The sequence below is a fragment of the Periplaneta americana genome, chromosome 8, assembly GCF_040183065.1.
Source record: "Periplaneta americana isolate PAMFEO1 chromosome 8, P.americana_PAMFEO1_priV1, whole genome shotgun sequence".
Lineage (NCBI taxonomy): Eukaryota > Metazoa > Arthropoda > Insecta > Blattodea > Blattidae > Periplaneta > Periplaneta americana.
In genome coordinates this window covers 62,888,963-62,913,552 of record NC_091124.1, presented here as the reverse complement: position 1 = coordinate 62,913,552, position 24,590 = coordinate 62,888,963, and the positions used below count along the sequence as shown (strand labels likewise).

At 37.1% G+C, this 24,590-nt stretch overlaps 1 protein-coding gene across 1 annotated transcript; it reads left to right on the top strand.

Annotated features, from left to right (window-relative positions):
* Nucleotides 1–7,338: 7,338 nt before the first annotated feature.
* LOC138704763 (NPC intracellular cholesterol transporter 2-like) lies at nt 7,339–19,707 on the top strand. Its single transcript, XM_069832975.1, has 4 exons — nt 7,339–7,512; nt 11,854–11,964; nt 14,567–14,745; nt 19,552–19,707. The coding sequence occupies exons 1-4, from the start codon at nt 7,377–7,379 to the stop codon at nt 19,636–19,638; spliced, it is 513 nt and encodes a 170-aa protein (XP_069689076.1). The 5' UTR covers nt 7,339–7,376; the 3' UTR covers nt 19,639–19,707.
* Nucleotides 19,708–24,590: the final 4,883 nt, after the last annotated feature.

Here is a 24,590-nt window from a genome sequence, read left to right as displayed (position 1 = left end):
TTTTTTGACAGCAGACTGGATGATAAAAGCTTCTCAACCGAATAATAACATGCATTTCGCATATTTATTCTGCGTTTAATTTCCTCCCGAGTGTCATTTATATTTGTTACTGTTGCTCCAAGATATTTAATTTTTCCATCTCTTCGAAAGATAAATCTCCAACTTTTATACAAGTATTTCCATTTCGTAGAATATTCTGCTCACGAGACATAATCATATACTTAGTCTTTTCGGGGTTTACTTCCAAACCTATCGCTTTACTTGCTTCAAGTAAAATTTCCGTGTTTTCCCTAATCGTTTCTGGATTTTCTCCTAACAAATTCACGTCGTCATAGACAAGAAGCTGATGTAACCCGTTCAATTCTAAACCCTCTGTGTTATCCTGAACTTTCCTGATGGCATATTCTAGAGCGAAGTTAAAAAGTGAAGGTGATAGTGCATCTCCTAGCTTTAGCCCGCAGTGAATTGGAAAAACATTATTATTATTATTATTATTATTATTATTATTATTATTATTAAAAGGAATATCCCCCATTAAATTTCCATCTTCTGCATTTCATCTCTCATAGCTTGGCAGGACTGATGTTACATGCCCTCTGCGATTGTCAAGATTGAAGTAAGACGTTTAATTTAATACCTCTTTCACCAATACAGCTGAACGCTTGCTCGCAGTATTCATTCATTCATTCATTCATTCATTCATTCATTATACACAGTGGTCTGTCCAAGCGTAGGTATTTCACTGCAAACTCAGCTTTCTCCAATCTTTCGCAGTATAGACCTAGTATTTATTAATTTCATGAACACGGTTGAAGTACAATAGTAGGTAGGCCTAATTATTATTAATAAATATTACGTAATCGACTTTAATAGAACTAATATTTACCAATCGACGGTGTTCAAGTAAAAGGGCTTATCCCACAAAATAAATTTTTTGAGAAACAGCTATAGGCCTAATTAAATTTTAGCACATTATTATTACTTATTTTATATGAAAGAATATAAACATAATTGCCAAAAATTATCTTCACGTTTTGTATTTAAATTTTAACTAATTACATAAGAAAAGTCGCATTTAGAAAATGAGGGTTAAGCTCTTTTACCTAAACACCATCATGCTTTCATGAGACTGAAGTTAATTAAAAACAACAGAATGCAATAGAACTGCAAGTGAGACATACGATTATCCTTCCAAATTATTAACGTAAATACTATTTTATTCAACGTAACTCGCGACTTTCTAAACAGACATGTCTTGTCACGACGAAAAACCATCCTCTATCATGAAGGCAAAATACGTGTTAGCCATCGGGATAACGAGCTGACTCGTGACCCGACGTTGCGCTCGAGCACGGTTTCGAATCCTGTTTGGACTGATCATTTAATTTTCTTCCGAGTTTTTCCCCAACTGTAAGGCGAATTACAGATAATCTCATAGTGACTCTTCGAACTTATTTGGCCAAATATCATCTTGCGCTCACGAATTCCATCGCAGTTTATACAGTGACGTAAAATAACCGATTAAAAAATATGTATGTTACAGTTTTTTTTCAAAACTTACCATATCCAATATACGAAAATACACTTCAGAGGCCAAAAACTTACTTTTCTTAAGTGAACAAAATATTTTCTATGGTGAAATATAAAACATTATTTTTTTTGCAATCGATTCATATAAATTTTTACTTAAGAAAAACCTTCGTTTCTCACAGAGACGCATTTTATAGCATTTCCTAAAAATAGATATGTTAAGTTTTGAAAAAAAAAAAAACAAAAGCTCCTCACAGTTTTATCTAAATACTCGAGGAAAAACTTAAAAACTTGAAACATTTATTCTAATCAGTTTCAGAAAAATTGAAGTTAGCAATTTGAAAAATATCTCGTATTCTTCTGCTATGTGCAGTCAGTTATCTAACGATGCTTTATCAACTACTGTTATTTAGCGTCGATAGAATTGGTGATGGCAAGATGAGACCGAGGATTCTCCATATATAATTACCTGGGAATACTTCGCAGAAAACACAACCAGGTAATCAGCCTAAGCGGGATTCAAACCCGTGCTTAAGCGCAGCTCCGGATCAGCAGGCATACGCGCCTACTGCTTAAGTTACGCCGGTAATATCACTTTATTAGATGTAACGTGTACGTACTTTAGATCTTTATCGGCTTTCCTCCTTGCTTCAGTTCTGTAATATGTATTCACTACAAAGAATAACCAAGTATACTATTAAATAACTGTGTAATAACTAAAGCCCAGATGTTTAGGCATTTATTTTGGTTAAAATAGGCAGGCATATAGGCATTAAAATAGTAGAAATAGGCAGGGAAATAGGCATTTATTATTCATGGAAACAGAAAAAATATATACAAATACTTAATAAACTATCCCATACGGTATTCACTTTCCTTGGTTACATGTCACAACGAGATGCATTTTTAAGTTGTCAACTGTCGTAATAAGCCGCCTGTCAGAGAGAACGTTTCTCATGGTGGAAAAAGATCTTTCTACTTCTACTGAAGTGATTGGAGCAAACTTAAAATAACTTATTTCAGAAGAGCTGTCTCTACTTTCTTTCAGAGATCGGAAAAAACCGACTGTGTATTGTCTCAAAAAGAGGGGTATGAGAAGGGATCAGAGATTTCAAAGTACCCGTAACTTGTGCGTGCATGCGACAACAGTAACGGGATCTGGAGACTTGCTTTTAATACTTACCTCATCCCCTTTCTTTCGCTGGTAAACCCCGAAGTGACCTCAGCACTGAGGGTTATACTGTTCAAACATCTTTGTGAAGTGGCATTCAAGATGGAATCGATAGGGGAGAAAAGTTTACGACTTCTTGGAAACATATTATGTATTGCTGGAGAATAAGATTCTCAGCAAATATTTGTGTGAGGTGAATATATATTTTTAATTTGTACAACCGCTCTTTTTTTTATATAATTTATGTGCGGTTCATTTTAAATGCATTAAAAATATATAAAATGTAAAATAACGACGTAAAAAGGCTAAAAAAAAAGGCATTTAACCTTAAAATAGACAACGGGAGCTAAAATAGGCAAAAAAGGCAAAATAAAAATTGGGCCTATAGTCCTCAAATGTGTGGAAACGTGTTTATCTCTAAAGGTCTTTCATACATACATTCAGTTTTAAAAAGGCATTTTGCCTAACATCCGGGCTCCAGTAATAACTATGTGATGTTACATAAAATAGTAACTGTATTTAGTCTAGACAAGTAGACTTTGGGATATTGGTATTACAGCGCCTGAGAAGGAAGGAAGCTTGTTTCCTCTACGATAAGAAAGATGGGAAACGCACTTAAGCACGAGACAAATGTCTTGTTAACTTAACAAAGATTACCCTCAGTCAGAGAGCATATTATCACGAGTAAATATCCCCTTTCATCCCGTGACCATGAGGGGGACGTAATTAATGCACCCTCAAGTCACGTGACCGGAGGGGAGTAAACGCCACACCTAGATAGATCTATTAAAAAGGGCAGACACCCAAAATCCCAGAGATACTCAACATTCTACACTCGTTATATTGTACTCGACACTACGTCACTTTCACTATTCTGTCATCTGTTCTGTCATCCGTTATTGGACTTAGAGAAAATCTGACAATAAAGACTATATACTTGTGTTTGAAAATTAAATGACTTAGCTCATTTACGAACTCAACACTCCAAGAAATCACGCAACCCTTCATCATTTCAACTACATTATCACTTGGTAGTGGTGGTGACATTCATCACGCGGAAGCATTGGTGAATCAGCAACTACCTGGTGGCAGCGAAACTACCTGAAGGAACCAGCAAATCTACATATTACAGTTCTAACAGTTTCTAAAACAAGTTTGTATTCACTCAATGGAGGAAGATTATATGGAAAAGTTTTCATTTGTAACACTTCACTCACAAACTGATTTACAGCATTCTCCATCTGTAAGTCCATCTTCAATGGCTAAATGTATAGTAACGACGGTGTATCGTTTTAGTCCGCCTTAGGCAAAAATATTACTTACGTAAAAGCAATTATTGAAACTAATGTTTCGATATACAGAGTGTAACTGCCAAAATTATATAGAATGTACACAGCAGTCTATACTCTATAAAACAAAATGTCTAGCGTAATTTAATTCTTTCTTATAATTTTATTTTTAATTTGTGAAATACTATATTTTTAAGATTGATGGTCTAATATTTGCTTACATTTCGAATGCATGTGAAGTCCATTGCCAATGACTCTGCGTCCAACACATACCAATACACAGCAGAGTATTTACCCTGCTTTGGGAAGGAGATTATCACAATTCGCTACAGCAATGACCTTCAAATACAAAATGACTTGGCTTGGCTTTTAAGGTTGGTCCACAATAAACCGGGAACGAGAACCAAAACGAAAACGGGAAGCGAAGAACGTGAAGATTTTTTATTCACAATAAACCTAAAACGGAAACGGCCATGCATATCGATGTGCCAATAACGATATGTAAAGTCGATATTACGCATTCTAATATTATTTGTGCATACTTGACCAATGACATTCTCTTAAGAGTACAAGCCAGCCAACATACACACAAGTTAAACAACTTCGAAATCTAAGACACGGAATATTTCTGCAGTGCTTGGGAAAAGTGGCATAAGTCAGTTTCCACGAACATTTTTTATTAATTTATTGACAACTTACGGAACATCTGCTCGCTTGGGAAAGAGACATAAGTATTTCTCCCTTCACAATAATTCATACAGAAGAAAATCAAATCGACATAAACCAGAGTGAATACAATTTTTTTCCTTCTTTTGTAAAATTAACATTTTTGACCTGTGACACTTTTCCCGAGCACTACAGATTTAAGAATTCAATTCGCGTGGCAGTCTGGTCACATATAGGCCTACATGTAGCATACATTTAAAGTGATTCTACTGAATTTCTGCGTTAGTAACAAATATTATGTCACGGCCTCCTTGATACAAAATATAAGACGACCTAATAGCTTTTTGGTGACAACAGAATGAATCTAGTAGGCTGTGATCGTAAACGAGATCGGCAAAGTTAAAACTTGGCTAACTATTCGTTCCCTTTCCCGGGCTCCGGTAAGCTTCTCGTTAATTGTGAATGCTCACATTTAAATATATTTATTGTAACAATTTTTCCGTTATCATTTTCATTGTCGTTTCCGTTCCCGGTTTATTGTGAACCAGCCTTTACTTGGGCTGGACTCGGGACGGGCACGTATACTTAGGCATAGTTTGGTCCATTGTGCGCCTATAGTCTATGCGATGATTGTCCAAGTCCGACAGGTGGCCTGGGTGGTATTCGTGAATCCGTCGCTGACAGGTGGGTCATCCTGCCTCAGCCCTTGCTAGACCCAGGTCTCGCTTCGCGAACGAGTAGTCTGATAAGCCCCAGGAGCCCTGAGTCCCAAGCCCTTCCTGATCAGCCGACGCTGAAAGGAGAGCCATCCCTGATGGAGCCAGGTCCCGTCCGCATGCGATTAGTCTGATGAGTCTTAGGGGCCCGGAACCTCAAGTCCTTTCTATATCAGCATCGGAAACCCGTACTACCCCCAAGACTTCATCCCAGCCTATTTTTACTATTGCGGATGATAGATGAAATGGCGGGGGGAGTGGAGAGAGTTGATAGAATAATAAAGAGAAACGAGAGTATCCACAGAAAACGCCTCTATAAGGTTTGCTTTGTCCACCATAAGTTTTATCACGACCTGGCCAGGAAACGAACCAGGGTCGCTTGGACGAAAGGCCAGAGCGCTAGCATTGTAGCCACAGACGCGGCATACAAAACTACTTCAACACACGTAGCGGGCGAAGTACATAATGACTATCTTGTATTGTATTATATTGTATTGTATTGTATTGTATTTATTAACATTCCATGGTATTAATACATTGCTTCACAACTAGAATATGGAACAAGTCAAAAAACTTAATACTATTATAAAGTCTTAATTTATAGTCACAGTCTAGATGAAATATATACAGACGAAATTTACAATATAGTCTACTAGTACAACACAAAGTTTTAGTATCAATTTCATGAAGCGTTATTGAATGTCATGAATTCACCTACAGAATAGAAGGCGTGAGAAATTAGGTACTTCTTTAATTTGGCCCTAAATAACCTTATGTTTTGAGTTTCATTTTTTATATCGATAGGGAGGTTATTAAAAATTGTTACTGCCATATAACGCACTCATTTTTGATAGCACGATAGACTTTCCGATGGAGAATGAACGTCATTTTTTGACGTGTATTTATGCTATGAACTGTTGAATTAGTTACAAAGTTTTCACGATTACATACGAGGAAGATTATTAATGAAAAAATATACTGACAAGCCATGGGCATTATTTATAGTTTTTTGAAAATAGTCCTACACGATTCCCTAGACTTGGCACCTACTATTATTCTAATACTCTTTTTTGTAATAGGAATATACTGTTACTATCTGTGGAATTTCCCCAGAATATTATTCCAAAACTCATTGCCGAGTGGAAGTATGCGAAGTATATTGTTTTTAAGGTATTGATATTTACTATCTTTTGCATAGCTCTAATAACAAAACATGCTGAATTTAGTTTGGGGGTAATTTCTTTAATATGATTTTTCCAATTTAACACATAGGCCTAATCGATTTTTAAGCCAAGAAATTTGGTTGTTGTCGTTTCTAATAGGGATCTATCTGTTGTTTCTGATAGGGATCTGTCTATTCATTTTTTTTTTCAGAGAAAACCTTAACAGTTACAGAAAAACGTTATTTTTTTTCTTCAGTTATTTATTTTCTACCGCAGTATTTTTGGCAGTTTATATCAAATACATCCTATATAAATAGAGCTAGGATTTATGCATACGCATACAATTACCAACCTTAGATGTGTCTTATAAGAAATACGAATCCTTATATGGACACCCTTAAAGGTTTTTTAAACCCTAAAGATAAATTGTCCTCAGACTAGTAGCCTGACAAGCCAAGGGTCCGGAGCCCTAAACCTTCCTATATACGGAAATCCGTACTATCTCCCCTCCCCCAAGACTTCACTCCAGCCTGATTTTAACTAATGCAGATTATAGGCCTATATGAAATAAGGGGAAGATGGAGAGTGTTGATGGAATGATAGAGGGAAAATGGAGTTATCCCGAGGAAAGCTCTCTGCTTCATCCACCACGAATTCCACCAAGACCTCACCGCCTGGATGGAAGACCAGAGCGCTATCGCTTGAGCTACAGACGTGGCTTCACACACAAATCGGTGGATAAAAATACGGTATCATATCCTACAAAAAAATAGGAACAGGTGGCCAGTTGGGATTAGGTTTTTCTATCTGTGTCGGCACTTGACAGATAAGTTTATCAGTAATGATGCTGACTTGGCTGCTCTTGTTTCTTTATAAAGCACCCACTCAGCATTCCAGATGTACTAGCTACAAGATGCTTCGACTCCTGGTCCTCACCGTACTGGCTGCAGCCGCCCTCGCCACGGACTTCGATCAGTGTAAGTATGATATGCAAGAATATTCAACTGTTGGATGGCTTGAGATAGGATAGAACGACTTCCTTGGGGGAGCACATAGGACGATAAAAGCTAATTCATAAATACGTATTCTTATCATGAACCTACGAAAGAGCCCACATGCATAAAAAAGAAAAGTAGGGCCTATATACCTTTTTTGAGGGAGGAGGTTCCCGAAGACTTGCACCATAACCCAAAGCTTATTGTGCTCAGCACTCCTGTTCTGTGAATATTTGCCGCCGAACGGTCGCACTCTTGTACGTATAATAGATACAGCACGCTGCACCGTGAACTTAACCGGGGGCTATGATGATGATGTCAGTGACATTTAAACAAATGATTGCGAAATGAGTCAAAAGTCCAACGTCGAAAGTTACTCAGCAATTCTGCTTCAATTAGTCGAGGAAGTTAAACGCCTAAGTAAGAAAAAAAAGTTATTTTACACCCGTTGCTTCAGTTTCAGATACAGATGTTAAATTTTAAATTTTAGTACTTGCAATTAGTGCTTGGTAGGTTTCCATTGTCGTAATTTTTAATATGTATTGAGGAAACTCAAAATTATGACAACATACACCACGCCGCGCGCCGTCTTGGTGCAACCCTTATGTCAAGACTGTAATAGACTGGTTTGAATGATATCAATTTGACCCCTCCTCTGCATCTCACCAAGGAAGACATAATAGTAATAATGCAAATATGACAATTCTTTGAAGTGGTTTATATCTGATAATATTTTACTGAATAACTTTACTCCTAAAATCACTAGAACTGCTGAAATTTTGTTATTTAAGCAAGTTCACTGTGCACAACTGTAGACTAATAAATGCAAGTTTAATATTTCTTTTGGGCTAAATTCCTCCATAAATGAAATTAAGAGAATCTTGATTTTATGAAAAATGGGGACTTAGTAAAACGACATCTTTCAGTAATTCATAAATTCAGGCAGTATTTTCTGCAGTTCCTTGATTGGAGAAGTAACGAAAGAAACACGCCGTCCTCAAATTAAATTCTCAATTTCTGTATCAAGACTTTGTTCTGTTTTCAGTCCTAGCCATTGCGTTGTTATGCAGTCAATTTCAGAGCACATTAATAGCCTTCTAGTATTGCAAGACAACTATTTTGAAAAGCTCGTGAAGTCACGGCCATCATTGATAGCTTCTTTAATGTTCATATGCAATCTACCTTACAGACGAGTTTTAGAATAAAAAAAAACAATTTCCACTAATAAAAATATTAGGCCTAAAATTCGATTTTCCATTGACCACCGTTCAATAAATTTTAACCACCGATGTAGGGTCAAAAAAACTAGTGGGTAAACCACCGTGTTGGCTATATTGATGAACGGTATTGTATGAAATAAATATAAAAAAAATCTTGCAGGGAGGGTGCAAAACAATTCTATTCTACGATTTTCACTTTTTAACTTTTTCACTTTTATTTATTTATTTATTTATTCATTTATTCATTCATTCATTCATTTATTTATTTACTTATTTATTTATTTACTTATTTATTTATTTATTTATTTATTTATTTATTTATTTATTTATTTATTTATTTATTTATTTATTTATTTATTTATTTATTTATTTATTTATTTATTTATTTATTTATTTATTTATTTATTTATTTATTTATTTATTTATTTATTTATTTATTTATGTATTTATTTATTTATTTATTTATTTATTTATTTATTTATTTATTTATTTATTTATTTATTTATTTATTTATTTATTTATTTATTTATTTCATCAATCTTTCTTCACGTCATGGCGGATTAGATGTGTTTCACTCTCTATATAAATATTACAAAAACTAATACATATTGTACCTATAAGTATCCTCTATTCACCATAATAATATTCTACGATATGCCCAATCTCCGCCCGTGTGAATATGCGAGTAATTAGGTATTAGTAGAAGTAACAGTTTGTGGTATATTTACAGCTACTTAAAAAAATTACACTTCATTTAGATATTCAGTAACATAACCTTTATACCAATACGTGAGTAGTAGTAAATATCAGTTCAGCCGTTAATGTCCAGGGAAGAAAATCCGATATACATTCGTTTGATTAGGAGGTTGAATATTTCCTACAAGCATTCTGAAAGAAAGTCAATGGAGTAAACCCCTTGCTATGGTTCAGACTCGAAACACAGCCTTTGTTCAGACAGGATGGATCACCTCGATTCTTGAGATCATGCATAAATAGCATGACTACATTTATTCATGTGTATGTTTTTACGTAGTAAAGCAATAAAGCTGATAGGAAGAAGCAGTTACTTACTTACTTACTTACTTACTAACTTACTCACAAATGGCTTTTAAGGAACCCGCAGGTTTAATGCCGCCCTTACATAAGCCCGTCATCAATCCCTATCCTGTTCAAGATTAATCCAGTCTTTATCATCATATCCCACCTCCCTCAAATCCATTTTAATATCATCCTCTCATCTACGTCTCGGTCTCCCCAAAGGTCTCCCAACTATATGCATTTCTGGATTCACCCATACGTGATACATTCCCTGTCCATCTCATACGTCTGGATTTAATGTTCCTAATTATGTCAGGTGAAGAATACAATGCGTGCAGTTCTACATTGTGTAACTTTCTCCATTACTCTGTAACTTCATCCCTCTTAGCCCCAAATATTTTCCCAAGAACCTTATTCTCAAACACGCTTAATCCCTGTTCCTCTCTCAAATTGAGAGTCCAAGTTTCACAACAATCATACACAACAACCGGTAATATCATTGTTTTATAAATTCTAACTTTCAGATTTTTTGACAGCAGACTAGATGACAAAAGCTTTTCAACCGAATAATAACATGCATTTCCCATATTTATTCTGCGTTTAATTTCCTCCTGAGTGTCATTTATATTTCTTACCGTTGCTCCAAGATATTTGAATTTTTCTACCTCTTCGAAGGATAAATCTCCAATTTTTATGTTTCATTTCGTAGAATATTCTGGTCACGAGACATAATCATATACTTTGTCTTTTCGGGATTTACTTCCAAACATATCGCTTTACTTGCTTCAAGTAAAATTTCCGTGTTTTCCCTAATCGTTTGTGGATTTTCTCCTAACATATTCACATCATCCGCATAGATGAGAAGCTGATGTAACCCGTTCAATTCCAAACCCTCTCTGTTATCCTGAATTTTCCTAATGGCATATTGTAGAGCGAAGTTCTATATGGACTCTGGTGTTTCACTGAGACACATTTTAATTAATCGAACTAGTTTCTTGGGAGTACCAAATTCAATAAGAATATTATATAAAACTTCTCTCTTAACCGAGTCATATACCTTTTTGAAATCTATGGATAGGCCTAATTGATGTACTGTACACTTACATTCCCATTTTTTCTCCAATATCTGTCGAATACAAAAAATCTGATCAATAGTCGATCTATTACGCCTAAAATCGCACTGTGATCCCCAATAATTTCATCTACGTACTGAGTTAATCTTCTCAAAAGAATATTGGGCAAAATTTTGTACAACGTCAACAAAAGTGATGTTCCTCGAAAGTTACTACAATTAGTCTCGTCCCCCTTCTTAAAAATAGGTACAATTATGGACTCCTTTCATTGTTCTGGTACAATTTCCTTTCCCCAAATAGCAAGTACAAGATTATAAACTTCGCTAGATAATGCACTTCCGCCCTCTTGTATTAATTCTGCTGGAATTTGATCGATACCTGGAGACTTGTACTTTTTCAGATTTTCTATCGCAATTTACACTTCTGAAAGTGTGGGTTCGGATATAAATGGCTCAGCAGTTTGTATTTCAATTTCGTCCAGATCATTTCTATTTGGCCTGTGTACATTTAGTAGTTGCCCAAAATAGTTTTTCCATCTATTCAGGATTGAATGAGAGTCAGTAGTAATATAAATTCATTCATAGTTTTCTGTACAAGGGAAGGTCTTTTACTGCAAACTCAGCATTCTCCATTATTTCCTATTTTCCACCTTCCTCTCAGCCTCCGCATATGATCCAAATTTCTTAATGTTGTCTACTATTTTACATAACTTATTTTTCCGACCCGAACTTTTCTCCCGTTCACCATTCCTGCTAGTGCATCCTTCAGTATTCAGGTCCTTCTCAGTCAATTTCTTTTCCTCTTCCTAATCAGTTTCAACATTATTCTGGAAGAAGTCTGGTAAAAATCTTCACGCCAGTTCTTTTTCACCATAAGACCGGGAATCGAACCCGAGACTTTCCTCCAGCACATAATAGGATCGTCACATCTGTTCAGTCAGTTCACCTGAACACAAACTGCAATTATTCATTGTTCCATTGTATCTCACTTAGGCGACTCTGGTGCACCCGTGCCGGTTGCACTGAGGGTGGTGAACTGCGAGAAGCAGCCGTGCGACTTTCCGCGCGGAGAGGACATCTCGGCCCAGGCAGATTTTCTTGCGGGTGAGTGCTTTCAAAACTGATAGAAACGGTTAGAAAGAAGCCACAAACTTAAAAAAAAATGTACAGTCACTCCTGTTATCAACAACAAATAAGAATATCCGTTAGTGTCTAGTTGAAAGTCCTGCGCCGTGGCGTCGTGGTCTAAGGCATCCTGCCTAGGACTCGCGTTACGGAATGCGCGCTGGTTCCAGTCCTCATGGGGGAAGGAATTTTCTCATGACATTTCGGCCAGTGTATGGGACCGGTGCCCTCCCAGCATCGTGATGCACTTGGGGAGCTGCGATAGGTAGCTAAATCCGGTTACGCAAACCAGCTATAACGGCTGGGGGGGGGGGGCTCATCGTGCTAACCACACGATACCTCCATTCTGGTTGGATGATCGTCCACCTCTGCTTCGGCATGTGGCCGTGAGGCCAGTAGCCGGCTGGTAGGTCTTGGCCCTTCATGGGCTGTAGCGCCACGGATTACTTATTATTATTTATTTCTAGTTGAAAATGAGTCGTAACTGGAGCTCTTGACAGAGATAAAATGGTACCTCGGATGCCCAAGTGTCACTTTACAGTACAAAACTATGTTTACTTTTATGCAGAACTAGTTGAAATGAATTACAAAATAATAAACAAAAGAGCTGACAATTCTGGGGAAAATGAAACCAACCTATCACTACAAAATTATAATTTCTTTGTGATACAACCTTAAAATACAAAATCTCAATTGGCTTATATTGCTCACTATCAAGTGACTTTTGCGGCACCCAGTATTTAATGTATTTATTTCATCTTTCTTTTTTTTTTTTTTAGGGTTGTATTTCATTTACAGACTATGTACCGTATACATTTATCTTTCATTAAAAATGTAATTACATTAATATAAACATTATAATATATTATTTTAATTCATTGTTGACTTCCATTAATTTCTTCTAATTCTACAGCAAATTAATGGCTTTCTTCAGATGTACTTACCAGCACATGAGTACACATTTTCCGATTTGCATAACAAAAAATTTACAAGTCTTGTTCTCTACCTTTTTGAGGAGTGTAGGTGCTACTTCAGTTCCAGCACATACAAAGTGAATAAATTTGCTTTCTGCGCATGCTCTTCTCTCATACTCTTACTCTTGGCTCTCCCCAAAACTTTTTATTTCTCTTCGGAGGAGGGCCCGCAGGTAAGCACCGCAACCTTAGGCTTATTGTGCAACCCCCTTATGTTGGAATGATTGTTGAAGCCCATTTAGGATCGCTCTTCAAGCGCATGATTCACTGCATGGTGCCATCGTATCGATTCAGCCACACCATCCAGTTCTGACTGGGGACCATTCCTCCGCCTGCCTATGATGTTATTCTGCAGCCTCCTCAGATCGATGGCATCTGTTCGCAATTCATGTGCCTGAATCTGTTGCATCCTCAACTGTAAGTCCATGCCGCCGTCGATTCCACGACTCAGCAAGGCGCCATCTATCCGAGGGAGCTACACTTCCCCGGTCACCCACAGTCCGCTTATTAAAGCCCCTGCGGCTTCTCTGGACATGTGCAACTCCAGCAGATAGGTGCCATCTGTAGACGGATTCTGAAATCACGTACGCCATGTCCTCCTGGTCAACCTGTAACTATTAAGATGATTAATGAAATGATACTAATGAAGGCGAAATGAGTCCGAGGTCCAACGTCGAAAGTTACCCAACAATTCTGTTTCGAGTGGTTGATGGAAAACCTCGGAAAAATCCCAACCAGGTAACTTGTCCCGACCAGGATTTGAACACGGACCTGCTCATTTCACGGTTGGGAAGGCTAAACATTTAATGTGCTGTAAGATTTGTAGTCGAGAATAGATGGACTGATATTAGACCCTATACTATGATTTTGTTATGTGGTTACTATACGTCTCTAAGACATAGTTCATTTCCATAGTAGGATCGTCGCCAACATGAAAAAAGTAACTATTAACTGTAAATAATTGTTGCCACTTTCAAAAAACATAGAATCAGATTAACTTAAAAAATGTGCAAAGTACATTTTAATTGTAAGCCTAATATTCTTTATTTTAATCGCCCCTATAACAGAGTAAACTTACCGGTACTGTCCAAATTTCACAAGAGGATCCCTGCGAGGGAAGTATGCCCCTTGGGGTGTAAGATGAGAAGGTAAGCTAGTAACTCAGTGTCTTTGAAGGAGCAGGTGGATGGGGATGGTGTCATTGACCGACTGGGATAAACAAGACCCAGTCAATGGCTGCCTGGTACCAACAAGGCTCAGTTCAGTTATTAGCCGGCTGGTTTCGTCGTGGGGATTGGTTGTAAATAAGAGAGGGGGAGGGGGGAAAATCGCATTCCTTGCTCAGATCTTCTCCTGAAATGCGAACAGTACTTGTGATTATAGCCATATGATTAATGATTGGAACTGATGTTGCTAAAAGTAGTCTATATGTTTACAATAAATTGTTTGTAAGTCGGAAAAATGTAATGATAGCAGTCCGTAAATCATGAGTATGGGGAAATATAATTTACTGTATAAGAGGGGTTAATACCTTCCTAACGATTGACTTCTCGGAAAAGCAAGATGCTACTAAAAAGTAACTGAAGGTGGCAGTATTTGTTGCACAGATCACAATGTCGCTAACATGAAGGCCCAGTCCATAGTAGAGATTTTGGGCGGCGTAGTGGAGTACCCCCTGCCGCAGCCCGACGGGTGCCAATCATTGGTGAACTCTGCTTGCCCTCTGGAAGAAGGGGACGGTGCCACTTACCAGCTCACCCTGCCCGTCCTCAGCGAGTACCCCAAGGTAAGCACATGCGTTGTACAGCGAAGTAACGATTTCACAACAAATAAGTTATCTTTAGTTGAACAATCATCTATGAAGTGATAACAAATACATTATCTCTTGTTGTACATACAAGAATAACAAGACACTGATAACAAATATACCTTTTTACATGTCACAACGATGTAAACAACTTAGTAACAAGCAAATTTAATTATGTACCCCGATAGGTCATCCCTAGACAGGGTCAGGTATTTAGGGCCTCAAGAAGCAGCTGTATTTCGAAGTCCTTGAAATGACGTATTGGTTTACCTCTAGACTGCGATGGATAACCCAGGAGAAAATATGTCACATTTTAAACTAATGTAGGTACGAGCACAATTTCCATCAAGAGTGGGAAGAGGAATATTTTTGTTTACTGATTGGGGAAAATACCGAATGCCTTTTATTACAGAAAGTATTTATGGGGGGTTCATAAAAAAAATTAACATAGACATTCTCAACAAGCTCACAAAGGTCACCGCGAAACTATGGTTTATGAATATGAAACTATCGAATTATTATTATTATTATTATTATTATTATTATTATTATTATTATTATTATTTCAAGTGCTAGGATTTAAATAAAATAAACAAAATAGATAGACAAATTAAATTGACGCACATTCATCCTTCTCTTTAAGTCTTTAGGTCTCAACAGGACAAAACACGCTAACAAGTGCTGAAAAGTAAATTATACTGAAGTGCATCAATAAAAGAGAGTAACAACATGTTTCTTACAATTTATCTTATAGCACAGGAGGTAGCTCGAAGCGAATTTACCAGAATTTTCATTAGGAAGGTTCCTGAAAAAATCTGTCCTGAATTCCCAAAAAAATTTAAACGCTTGAAATACAGACATTGATGATCAGGTATTATTGCAATTCAAAGAGTTTTCGTGGTTTTCCCTTACCATTGGTGGCATAGATGAGAGCGCAGACGTAACTATGTAATATAGCACAACTAGCTCTCTTTACTCGTGGAGTAGACAAAATATTATCAGTTCATAAGTTTCTACTTGATTTGATACCTATGAAAGATTGTGCAATGGAGGATGAAATCTTCTAACATGTATTCAATTCAATAGAAGCCAAGCAGCTAGTGAAAAAACTACAGATGGTGCAAGCATCGGCCATGATAGGCGCAAAAGAGTGATTTTCTGGGAGACTTCGAAACTAGATTTTTTGTCTCTATCTATAATATTGGACGTGTTGCATCGAAAACAGCTTCAGGGTTGCCCTTCGCTACCTTATTATACAGAATTAAAACTGACTCGAGTTCAACAAGAGAAGAAATTTTCTCGCCAGTGTATAGGACTAGTCCCACCCAGCATCGTGATGAATTTGGGGAGCCACAGTGAGTAGCAAAATCCGGTTTTATAAGCCAAATGGCTGAAATGATCATCGTACTGAACATTATCCTCGTTCTGGTTGGATGATCGTTCATCTTTCCTGAGGCATGTCGGCCTTGGTAATTCGTGGTTATTATTATTATTATTATTATTATTATTATTATTATTATTATTATTATTATTATTATTATTACTACTACTACTACTATTACTTGCCTCTCTCAGGAAACCTGTAAAACAATCATATAGTATTGTCACAAATCATTAGTTTTCATGAGTGCAATAACCACAACTGTTGTCTGGAATGAAAGTGTGTAGGCCTATGCTGAAAACGTGCTATTTATAATTACTAATGTCAACATATGAGGGGCTCAGAGCACAAATGGTGTAATTACACTTTTCATGAAAATGGAGCTACATACATACATACATACATACATACATACATACATACATACATACATACATACATACATATATACATACGTGTTCTGCCCATGGGCAGGTCTTTCACTGCAAACCTAGCATTCTGCAATATTTCCTATTTTCTGCCTTTCTCTTAGTCTCCGCATAATATGATCCACATATCTTAATGTCGTCTATCATCTGATATCTCCTTCTGCCCCGAACTCTTCTCCCGTTCACCATTCCTTCCAGTGCATCCTTCAGTAGGTAGTTTCTTCTCAGCTAGTAACCCAACCAATTCCTTTTTCCCTTTCTGATCAGTTTCAGCATCATTCTTTCTTATCCGCTCTTTCCAATACTTCATTTCTTATTCTGTCTTTCCACTCCACATTTCAAATGTTTCTATTCGTTTCTCTTGACTTCGTCGTAATGTCCATGTTTCTGCCCCATACAATGCCACACTCCACACAAAGCACTTCACTAGTCTCTTCCTTAGTTCTTTTTCCAGAGGTCCGCAGAAGACGTTCCTTTTTCTATTAAAAGCTTCCTTTTGCCATTGATATCCTCCTTTTGACTTCCTGGGTGCAGCTCATGTTAGTGCTTATAGTACATCCGAAGTACAGGGACATCATTTTATTTTTACTTCAATTTTTATTGTACCTGAGTATTTGAATGTACTTCACTCCCACCCCTTCTACTAGTAAACTTCCAACCGTTCACGACACAGAGCCGAGGGCGCGTAAGCAGTACTGAGTTAGTGAGTAAAGTACGTTCCAGAAATATGTTCGCGTTTTCTAGTGACGAAAGAGCTTTCAATATTGAATCATATTTTCGTACAGGTGCTGTCGTCCGTTTGCCTACGTCGCATCCCGGTTTCCCCCGCCTGCTTCTGTTCGCCCCTCTGTTAAGTCTAGTAGCTGGGCTATCTTAGCTCTTTTCTGAAAACATTAATTTCTGTTAGGAATTGGACGTCTACGTAATATTATACAAGTGTTTAAAATAAATTAAATAGAAGGGCCTCGTTAAGTAATTAACTGTCACGTGATCCCCCCCTTTCTACGACCCTGCGACAAAACCACTTGAACGGACAGTAGATAGCATTTCTGAGTAATTTTATCTTTTTGGATCGGGCAGAAGGGAAGATTGAATTTACAGTACGTAAGGTACTCTTTTATAGAGTAGGTATAGAATTATTTCAACATGAGTTACTCGCACGAAGGACGAAACTGGTAATTGGAATTAGTATAATAGTCTACAGTGCGATAATATGCACAAAAGAACTGAAGCCTGTATCGAAATGAACGGCCACCATTTTCAAAAATGTGTTTAAATATCCATATTATGATTATTTTTTAATTTAACTTCATTCCCTATATTGTACGCTAATGTGCTGTAACAGTACAATATACACTGCATAATTAATACGACCGAATGGATAGCTCAATTCGTGAGTAAAAACACTATGTGTTAATACAGTACCATATTTTGATTAAACAAAAACCTTATGAAAATTATCAAACTCAAAATTGCGATATTTCCTAGTTTACGTAAATGGATGAACTACTTTTCTTCCCTCCTATATCTAGTAGAGTGATTTGTTTGTGTTTTACGCCAGTATCATCGAACTACAGTAGTGGAAGGGAATAGCAAACTGTGTTTCCGGTTTTCTAAATATATAGACAGGTTAATATTAAAAATGCTGGTAAAAATAAAATGATGTCCCTGTATTTGAAGCTGTTCACTTGCTCTAGTATTATTTATTCACTTTTGTTTCGTTTGGTCTCTTGTTGCTGTGAGAAACGTATTGCCGTGTCTATGATTGTTAAACGTGTAACCAGATATATTCTTCATTTTGTTAACTGTAAATAGCAGTAGACTTATCAAGTAAGTTATTAAATTTCATGGATGCGACTTACCATTAATTCTGTGAAAGTACTTGCTTTAGTGAAATTTAATGTAAGACATTGTCCGGGGTTCGATCCCAGGTGGTGACAGGATTTTGTCTCGTTGCCAAATTTTCAGAACGGCCCCGAGGTTCACTCAGGGGGTAAAAGGCGGTCAGAGCCTGGTGCCGACCACACCACCTCATTCTAATGGCGAGGTCACGGAAAGCATAGGGCTCTATCTCCATGCCCCCCAAGTGCCTTCATGGCATGTTACGGGGATACCTTTACCCTTTTTTTTTACGTATGTTTGACTATTTGTATAGTAACAAGGAATTGTTAAAGAAAATTAGGTCTAGTGATAAATATGCAGAAGCCGCAGTTGACGAAGTTGGTACAAGGAGTTCGTTGGTGAGAGGAGTGTGTAAGCATTTTCAGATTTCAGAATATGGTAAATCTAAATACCGCAAATTTGTTTATTAGAACGGACGTTTTCAGCGCGCACTTCGGAAGACTTGGCAGGCCAACTTTATTCCCTGAAATTTCAGAACACGTTAAAACAAAGGTTTAACAGAAATTTTAATCCTGACGTACAATATGTGACAATTTTCAGTGATTGTGCGTGCGAGTGTGGGGACAAAAAAGCAAATCTTTGTTTTATTTGTTGCTCGCAAGGAACAGGAAAGACGTGCAGATTTTCTCTACAAACAAGTAGTGAGTTATTGTGATTTTTAAAAGTACATTGCAATACTGATCTGTTACATTCTTTCAAATATTTTCTCGTTTTAAGAATGATTTGATTTTGCCTTTTCCTGAGCGAAGAGGTAAGTTCCAAAGATAAGTCAAATTTCAATGTTTTGAGAAAAATGCAAATAACTGTTTGCTTTAAAAACAAGCATACAACACATATGCCTAGTGTTATTTACAGTTGTTATTATATCATTCTATTTAATATCTGAGACCTTTATCAACACCATATTTTTCATAAAAACTACGAGAATTTCTGCACCCTAGCTGAACGGAACAGTTAGTAGATACGGTATAGGCTAGTTCGCATTTTTTTCAAACAGCACATTTATTCAATCGGAAAAAAATTTCAAATAGAAGAGAAAACAGTCATTTAATATTTGGTATGTGCCTGTTGCAGGTTCCATTGACTACAGAGATATCGCTCATTGACACGGATTCTGGCTCTGTCGTGATGTGCTTCAGGATCTCCGGCCAAGTGGTGTAACAAAATACTTACCAACTGAGTATAATGTAAACATTTTCATTAATAAAGTTTTTCGGATTCGTAATTCAATTTTTTAGAGTTTTCCTTTCAACTGACCTATTGTGAACTTTAGATTCCAATTAAGGGAAGCAATTACATGCAGTATATTTCAGTACTTACAAATGGCTTTTAAAAAACCCAGAGGTTCATTGCCGCCCTCACATAAGCCCGCCATTGGTCCCTATCCTGTGCAAGGTTAATCCAGTCTCTACCATCATATCCCATCTCCCTCAAATCCATTTTAATATTATCCTCCTATTTTCGTCACGGCTTCCCCAAAGGTCCTTTTCCCTCCGGCCTCCCAACTAACATTCTATAACCACTTCTGGATTCGCCCATACGTGCTACATGCCCTGACCATCTCATACGTCTAGATTTAATGTTCCTAATTATGTCAGGTGAAGAATACAATGCGTGCAGTTCTGCGTTGTGTAACTTTCTCCATTCTTCTGTAACTTCATCCCTCTTAACCCCAAAATATTTTCCTAAGAACTTTATTCTGAAACACCCTTAATCTCTGTTCCTCTCTCAAAGTGAGAGTCCAAGTTTCACAACCATACAGAACAACTGGTAATATAACTGCTTTATAAATTCTAACTTTCAGATTTTTTGACAGCAAATTAGATGAAAAAAGCTTCTCAACCAAATAATAACAATCATTTCCCATATTTACTCTGCGTTTAATTTCCTCACGAGCATCATTTATATTTGTTACTGTTGCTCCAAGATATTTGAATTTTTCCACCTCTTCGAAGGATAAATCTCCAATTTTTATATTCCATTTCGTACGATATTCTGGTCACGAGACACGATCATATACTTTGTCTTTTCGGGATTTACTTCCAAACCTATCGCTTTACTTGCTTCAAGTAAAATTTCCGTGTTTTCCCTAATCGTTTGTGGATTTTCTCCTAACATATTGACGTCATCCGCATAGAGAAGAAGCTGATGTAACCCATCCAATTCCAAATCCTCCCTGTTGTCCTGAGCTTTCGTAATGGCATATTCTAGAGCGAAGTTAAAAAGTAAAGGTGATAGCGCATCTCCTTGCTTTAGCCCGCAGTGAATTGGAAAAGTATCAGAAACTGCCCTATACGGACTCTGCTGCAAGTTTCACTGAGACACATTTTAATTAATCGAACTAGTTTCTTGGGAGTACCAAATTCAATAAGAATATTATATAAAACTTCTCTCTTAACCGAGTCATATGCGTTTTTTAAATCTATGAATAACTGATGTAGCGTGCCCTCTTTTAAGGAACCTGGAGGTTCATTGCCGCCCTCACACAAGCCTGCCATTGGTCCCTATCCTGAGCAAGATTAATCCATTCTCTATCATCATATCCCACCTCCCTCAAATCCATACTCCCATTTTTTTCTCCAATATCTGTCGAATACAAAAAATCTGATCAATAATCGATCTATTACGCCTAAAACCGCACTGATGATCCCCAATAATTTCATCTACATATGGAGTTAATCTTCTCAAAAGAATATTGGACAATAGTAATATACGTTACAAGAGCGGTATGTTGACGTTTTCATGGTCGAGGAAAAGATTGAAAAAGCGAAACGTAGTTGAGCTTTTTTAATTTCCGAGAACATGAAAACAAAAATACCGCTCGTGTATCGTACATTATTTTGTGCGAAGATCGTTTATTACATACCTGAAAGACGAATTTCTAATTAGTTGCAATGAAATCTCCATGTTGGTTTCTGTTTAATGACGGCAAATTTGCAAAACAAAAATATCTTTCTTCAACATTGTTGCTATAAAATGTTTTCTGTGTTTACTATACTCCAGCAGGCCGTGATATACGTCTGTCTTTTTTTTCCCCCAGTCTATAAATGCGAACTTAAAACAAACGGTAAGGTTATGTAATGATTTATTTTTCATTTTAATATTTTAACAATATTATTTATATAACATATTGCAGTAATAACATCCGCATCTGGAATCTTGTTGATTTTTTCATGGCTTCCTTAATGTTACTTGTATCAGGAATGCAATAAGTTTCGTGGAGTAGTAGACTTCACTTAATTTTTGCAAATATTTAAAAACAATAATTAACATTGTAATTTAGGTGAAATTTCAGTGGTAAGTTTCCAATTTATAATTATTACTATGTTAAACGTCTCTAAAAATAATATGTTAAAAGCCTAAAGCAGTAAAATGAATGTCGCGCTTAAGCGGTAAGAAGAGGGAAATTGTTATGTGTGTTACGTTGGGAATACTGAATGTGGTATTTCGCACTTACCGCGTATTGGTTCTGTGCGGAATACAAGCAAATACGCACGATCTCGCACAAAAAAATTTAGGCTACAATTATGGACTCCTTCCATTGTTCTGGTACAATTTCCTTTTCCCAAATAGCAAGTATAAGTTTATGAAGTTCGCTAGATAATGCGCTTCCACCCTCTTGTATTAATTTTGCTGGAATTTGATCGATATCTGGAGACTCGTACTTTTTCAGATTTTCTATCGCAATTTCGACTTCAGAAAGTGTGGATTCGGTATAAATGGTTCAGCAGTTTGCATTTGAATTTCGTCCTGATCATTTCTATTTGGCCTATGTACAGTTTCCCTGGAAAAGGATGAGACGATTGAATATTCCTAAGTCTCAGATGTAAGACACTGCGCATGATCGGAGACCAGAGCACTGATACACAAGATAACGAATATTGAGTTACTTAAATTCAGGCTATTTGGTTTGTTACTAGCATCGTTCCGAAATTCACTTCAAAAACTGCAAAAAATATGATAATATTACGTAAATAAAAGATAAATATATACATAAATCGTGTAGTTAAATCGACAATGGACCTTCATGACTAGATCGACACACCGCACAGAAAGGAACGCTTTCATGTCGTTTCAATAGCTCAGACGGTAAGACTTCTGCGTGTTGTGTAGAAGAGTGCGAGTTCGATCCTTAGTCTACACAACTATTTTTTTGGTCTAAATAACGTTGAAATAGCTAAGTAACGTTGAAATAGAGTTTTACAAAGTCCTGAGATTAAGTGTTAATGATCGCAAACAATACAAAATTACAAGTTATAATATTATAAACGTTAATCTAATGAATGCATTTATACACACATATACAATGTAAATGCATATATATTAAAAACTAACAATTAAAATGAAATTAAAAATATATGTAATAATGGACAAACTTTTACAAAGGTTTAGAGTTCTTAGGTTAAGTCATTTGTTAAGTAATTATTACAATATTTTATTAACAGCTGTAGCAATGTGGTGTCATAACTTGGGGTTTGTTTACTTAATATAATTAGATTTAATTTGATTAATTTCGCAACAATTGGACTTCCTGTTATATCCTGTTATTTAGATATTTAATTTAGGGTTGATTTATTAACTCTTACTATGCAAGATGCCTGTTATTTCAATAATTCTATATCACGTTAAATAGTCATTGTCTACACTAAAGTATTATCGTCATCCCTCATTTCTCATCGTAATGGCGAACCGACGTGACATGAGACAGCGAGTTATTAGCTCTAGTTGAGGCTGGATATGGGGCTAGATATGCTGGCCGTTTGGTCGGTGTTCCTGGAAGTACAGCCGCGAGGTGGGTTCATCGTTACCAAAATTTAGGGGAGGTCGAAAATCGCCCTATTCCTGGGTGTTCGCGGATATCTTCATTGGAAAAGGATGCTCTCTTATTCGAGACAGTTCGACAGGACCCCTTTCTGACTGCTAACGAAATAAGAGCAGCATCTAACTTTCCCGGCTCTTCACAGACTGTGATCAGCAGGTTGAGGAACCGCGGTATTAGGAGCCGGAGGGCTGCGCAAATGGAAATATTGGGGGAAGCACAAGCTGTCGACCATCTTGCCTTCGCTACCAATCGAGTGGATTTCGATTGGAGAAATGTAATTTTCTCCGACGAAACAACCATCTCGAGTGATTACGAAAGTCCTGTCCGTGTCTATCGTGAGGATGGTCTCCAACATGATCAGCGCTATGTGCACCGACGTGAAAGATCGGGGCGCTTTAGCATATCGTGTTAGGGGTGGATGTCTTACGATGGACCTGGCGTTATAGAACGCATCGATGGCCGGTTTAATGTGGGAACTTACGAGCACATTCTGGAAAATATATTCCTTCCCTCCGCCCGAGAAGTTTTCCCGAAGGAACATTGCTGTTCCAGCAAGATAACCATCCCGTGCACTATGCTGCAAGCATTCAAAGATGGTTTCAAAGGAGACCCGAGATCGAAATCATTAATTGGCCTCCGAAGTCACCTGATTTGAATGTCATCGAAAATTTATGGGCGGAATTGAAAAAGAGAGGGATAGCCACCTATGCCCACCGACGCCCTCGAAATCGAGACGAATTGGGGGATCAAGTTGTTGACACCTGGGAAGATCTCGCCGGGGATCAGAACTTATTCCACAATCTCGTGACATCCATGCCGGATCGACTTAGAGCTGTAATAGAAGCTAATGGCATGTGGACAAGATTTTAAGTTAACATGTCTCTTTTTGTTTCTTATGATTTTTTTGAGGAAGAATACTTTTAACTTCCAAGTAAGATTTATTTATTTTTTGACGAGGTTCAGTCCACTTGTAAGACCCAGAAATTGGGCATAAATTATTCCATATTTTTCGACAAATTAGACAGTCGAGGAACTCTGAACAAATTAATTACACCTCAATAAAAAAAAGTTTTACCCGGGATCGAACACGAGATGTTTCGGTCATACAGTGGAACCGACACGCTACTATATGAGCTAACGAGACAAGACAGTGACAGCAGCAGTCCAGAATGTAGATCCCTTAGCAGGCGTTTGCCATTCGGTACAGTGAAGCAATGATATTTTGTGACTCGAGCTATATTGTGAAATCCTGGCCTTAAATGGCTGTCTACTTCGTGATCCTTATTCTGGT

What these genes read in the sequence shown, in the direction of transcription:
- LOC138704763 (XM_069832975.1), top strand. Translation starts at nt 7,377, where the DNA reads ATGATGCTGACTTGGCTGCTCTTGTTTCTTTATAAAGCACCCACTCAG. An exon ending in CGCCACGGACTTCGATCAGT is followed by an intron (nt 7,513 to 11,853) that starts GTAAGTATGATA and finishes TATCTCACTTAG; the next exon opens with GCGACTCTGGTGCACCCGTG. An exon ending in TCCTCAGCGAGTACCCCAAG is followed by an intron (nt 14,746 to 19,551) that starts GTAAGCACATGC and finishes TGCCTGTTGCAG; the next exon opens with GTTCCATTGACTACAGAGAT.